The 2,870-nt window shown below is 48.6% G+C and overlaps 1 protein-coding gene across 1 annotated transcript; it reads left to right on the top strand.

The window, feature by feature from the left end:
* Positions 1-2,701: 2,701 nt before the first annotated feature.
* SETTUDRAFT_65532 (uncharacterized protein) lies at positions 2,702-2,866 on the top strand (the record flags this gene model as incomplete). The annotated part of the gene is made up of 1 exon (XM_008025843.1): positions 2,702-2,866. A coding segment is annotated over one exon (165 nt), but the record flags the coding sequence as incomplete, so codon positions are not given.
* Positions 2,867-2,870: the final 4 nt, after the last annotated feature.

A 2,870-nucleotide genomic window follows, 5' to 3' on the forward strand; every position in this document is an offset into this window, starting at 1 on the left:
TCACCGTCGCCACGACTACTACCCGCCTGTTCAGCTAATACTTCTTGTACCTCGCCTACAGTAAGAGTCTCTTCTGTCCGTACGTATCGCCGCTTGCGGCTTTTACGCTTGTTTGATTCGTCTAGAGCCTCTTGAAGGGTGGTTATTTTCTCTGTCAAAAGTACCATCTTATGTGCCATCTGCTAAGCCCCCTTACTCAACTACGCGATCTGCTTAGTAAGTGAATTAGCAGAAGACCCACGGCGCTTTCTCACGCTCTGTTGAATAAGACTAGTTTGAGCCTCAACTTCGCGCGCGTTACGTGGTGTCTGCGCCTCCCAGGCGGCTACCCGTCGCGGTGATTGATGTGGTGTCTGCACCACTACATCAAGCTTTAATAGCACAGCCTGTGGGTCGTGTAGGACTAAACCAGCGCCTCTAAAGCCAGCTTGGATATTCTCCTTCGTAATAGACTGCTCAAAAGCAGCCTTAAAGGCTGGCAGGAAGGTCTCCTTACTAATAACTAGCCCCACCACAAAGTGCGCGCGACCACAAAGTGCGCGCGCGCCTTACAACCACCTCAACCTCAACGCGTCGTATCCCCACCACCATAGCTAATATTGAGGCTGCGCTTGCAGCTATTAATGCCCTAGGACCTAATAAGCCTTTTTCGTATATAGATATTGCAAAAAAATATAGTATTGTTTAATCTACGCTTACTTAAAGACACTAAGGCCTACACGCCTCACGCGCGATAGGTGGCCGAAAACGGCAGCTCCTCCACCTATAGCAAGAGCAGGCCCTAATCGCCTATATCAATCGACTAACAGATAGAGGCTTACCACCTACTCAGCCAATGATACGCAATTTTGCCTCACAGATCGCCAAGACTGAGGTTAGAGTACACTAGGCTAGTCGCTTCGTCTAGCGCTATCCTGATCAACTTACCTCAAGGTGGGCAAAAGGCCTTGATAACTGTCGCCACAAAGCAGATTTAAGAAGCAAATACAACCTCTACTTTAGCCTCCTACGCAATAAAATTAATCAATATCACGTTAAGGCGCGTCATATCTACAATATAGATAAGAAGGGCTTCATGCTTGGTATCGTAAGTCGTTCAAGGAGGATCTTTAGTAAGGCCTCGTACGAGGGCATAAGGAGGAGGACTACGATACAGGATGGCTCACGCCAGTAGATAACGCTGTTAGCCTGTATCTGCGCAGATGGATCTTGCCTTAAGCCTGCCCTCATATATCAATCAGCCTCAGGATCGATACAGGACACCTGGCTGCAGGCCCTTGATCCAGACATCCACCAAATTCGAATATCTTCATCACCTTCTAGATGGACGAACAATAAGACAGGCCTCGCGTGGCTGCAGCAGGTGTTTGATCGTAGTACAAAGGCGAAGGCTCGATCCTCCTATTAATTACTCGTCCTTGACGGCCATGGATCTCACGTTATAATGGATTTTATTAAGTATTGTGATGAGCATAAGATCCTCCTCGCAGTATATCCTCCTCACTTAACCCACACGCTGCAGCCTCTTGACGTTAGCATGTTTAAGCCTCTCTCAACAGCGTACTCAAACGAAGTTTCTGCCTTTATGGATAGGAGCTAAGGCCTTACTTTAATGAGTAAGAGGGATTTCTTACCCCTCTTTTAGGCTGCCTGGCAGGCCTCCTTTAAGGAAACGACGATCCTAAACGCCTTTAAGGCTACAGGGATCTCGCCTCTTAACCCAGAAGTTATCCTTCAGCGCTTTACTGTACCTGATCCTGCGACGGATAGTGACTCCTCAGCTCTTAGTGCCTCTGATTGGAGGAAGATGGAGCGTCTGCTGCGTCAGGTAGTCGCTGATTAGGGCGATAGGCAGGCCAAAAAGCTTAGCTAGGTCCTTCACTTGAGTTTAGTTTAAAACAGTCTCCTCAAGGATGAAGTAAGGAAGCTGAGAGAGGCTCTAGTTAATGAGAGAACACGTAGGAAACGAGGTAAGCCTCTACCCCTACAGGAGGCTGAGGAGTATCATGGTGGAGCTGTATTCTGGTCTCTAAGGAAGGTGAAGGAGGCGCGCGATCGCCTACAACTCCAGGAGGAGGAGGAGGAGCAACTGCAACTCTAAAAGGCTGATACGAGAAGACAGCGTGAGGAGACAAGGCAGGTTAGGGCGAGGGAGAAGGAGTAGAGGCGTCAGGCGAGGCTTGCAGTAAGTCTAATGAGGTAGAAGGAGAGGGAGGAGAAGGCTATTGAAAAGGCCTTAAGGATCGCGGCTCGCAAGGCTGCAAAACAACTTTAAAAAGCTATTAAAACTTCTTAAAGGGGTAGGAGAAGGAGCTTTATGGCTCCTGCAAAGGCTACTCAAAAAAAGAAGCCTATCGCGAGGCCTTAAGGTGGTGAGGAGCCTTAGGGAGGTGCTGCAAGCTCACCACCTCTAACCTCGCGTCGCGGCCGCGCGATTAGAACTCCGTCTCGATTTCTATAGCTGTATATATATATTAAAGCCTATTAATCTCACCACCAAAATATATCGTGATAATATCTATTTAGTGTGGCTCTATAGCCTCGTTTTTAAGGTAGTTTTGGTGAGGCCGCGCGCGCACTTTGTGGTCGCGCGCACTTTGTGGTGGGGCTACAGTGCCCGTGCACCAGATGAGCACCATCGCCAGTTGAGCACCCCCACCACCACAACAACAAAACTTCAACGCGTCAAAACTTAACTAATATGGACCCGATTCAAGAAGCGATTGCAGAAATCGAATCGCGAGAACTAGGAGATAAATTCTCGTATCAAGCAATCGCGAAAAAGCATGGTGTAGCACGAATGACGTTGATGAGACGACACCGCGGCGAAACTGAGGCCTATGGCGTGCGCAACCTCTCCCTCCATCCAA

Source organism: Exserohilum turcica, assembly GCF_000359705.1.
Source record: "Exserohilum turcica Et28A unplaced genomic scaffold SETTUscaffold_151, whole genome shotgun sequence".
Taxonomy (NCBI): Eukaryota; Fungi; Ascomycota; class Dothideomycetes; order Pleosporales; family Pleosporaceae; genus Exserohilum; species Exserohilum turcicum.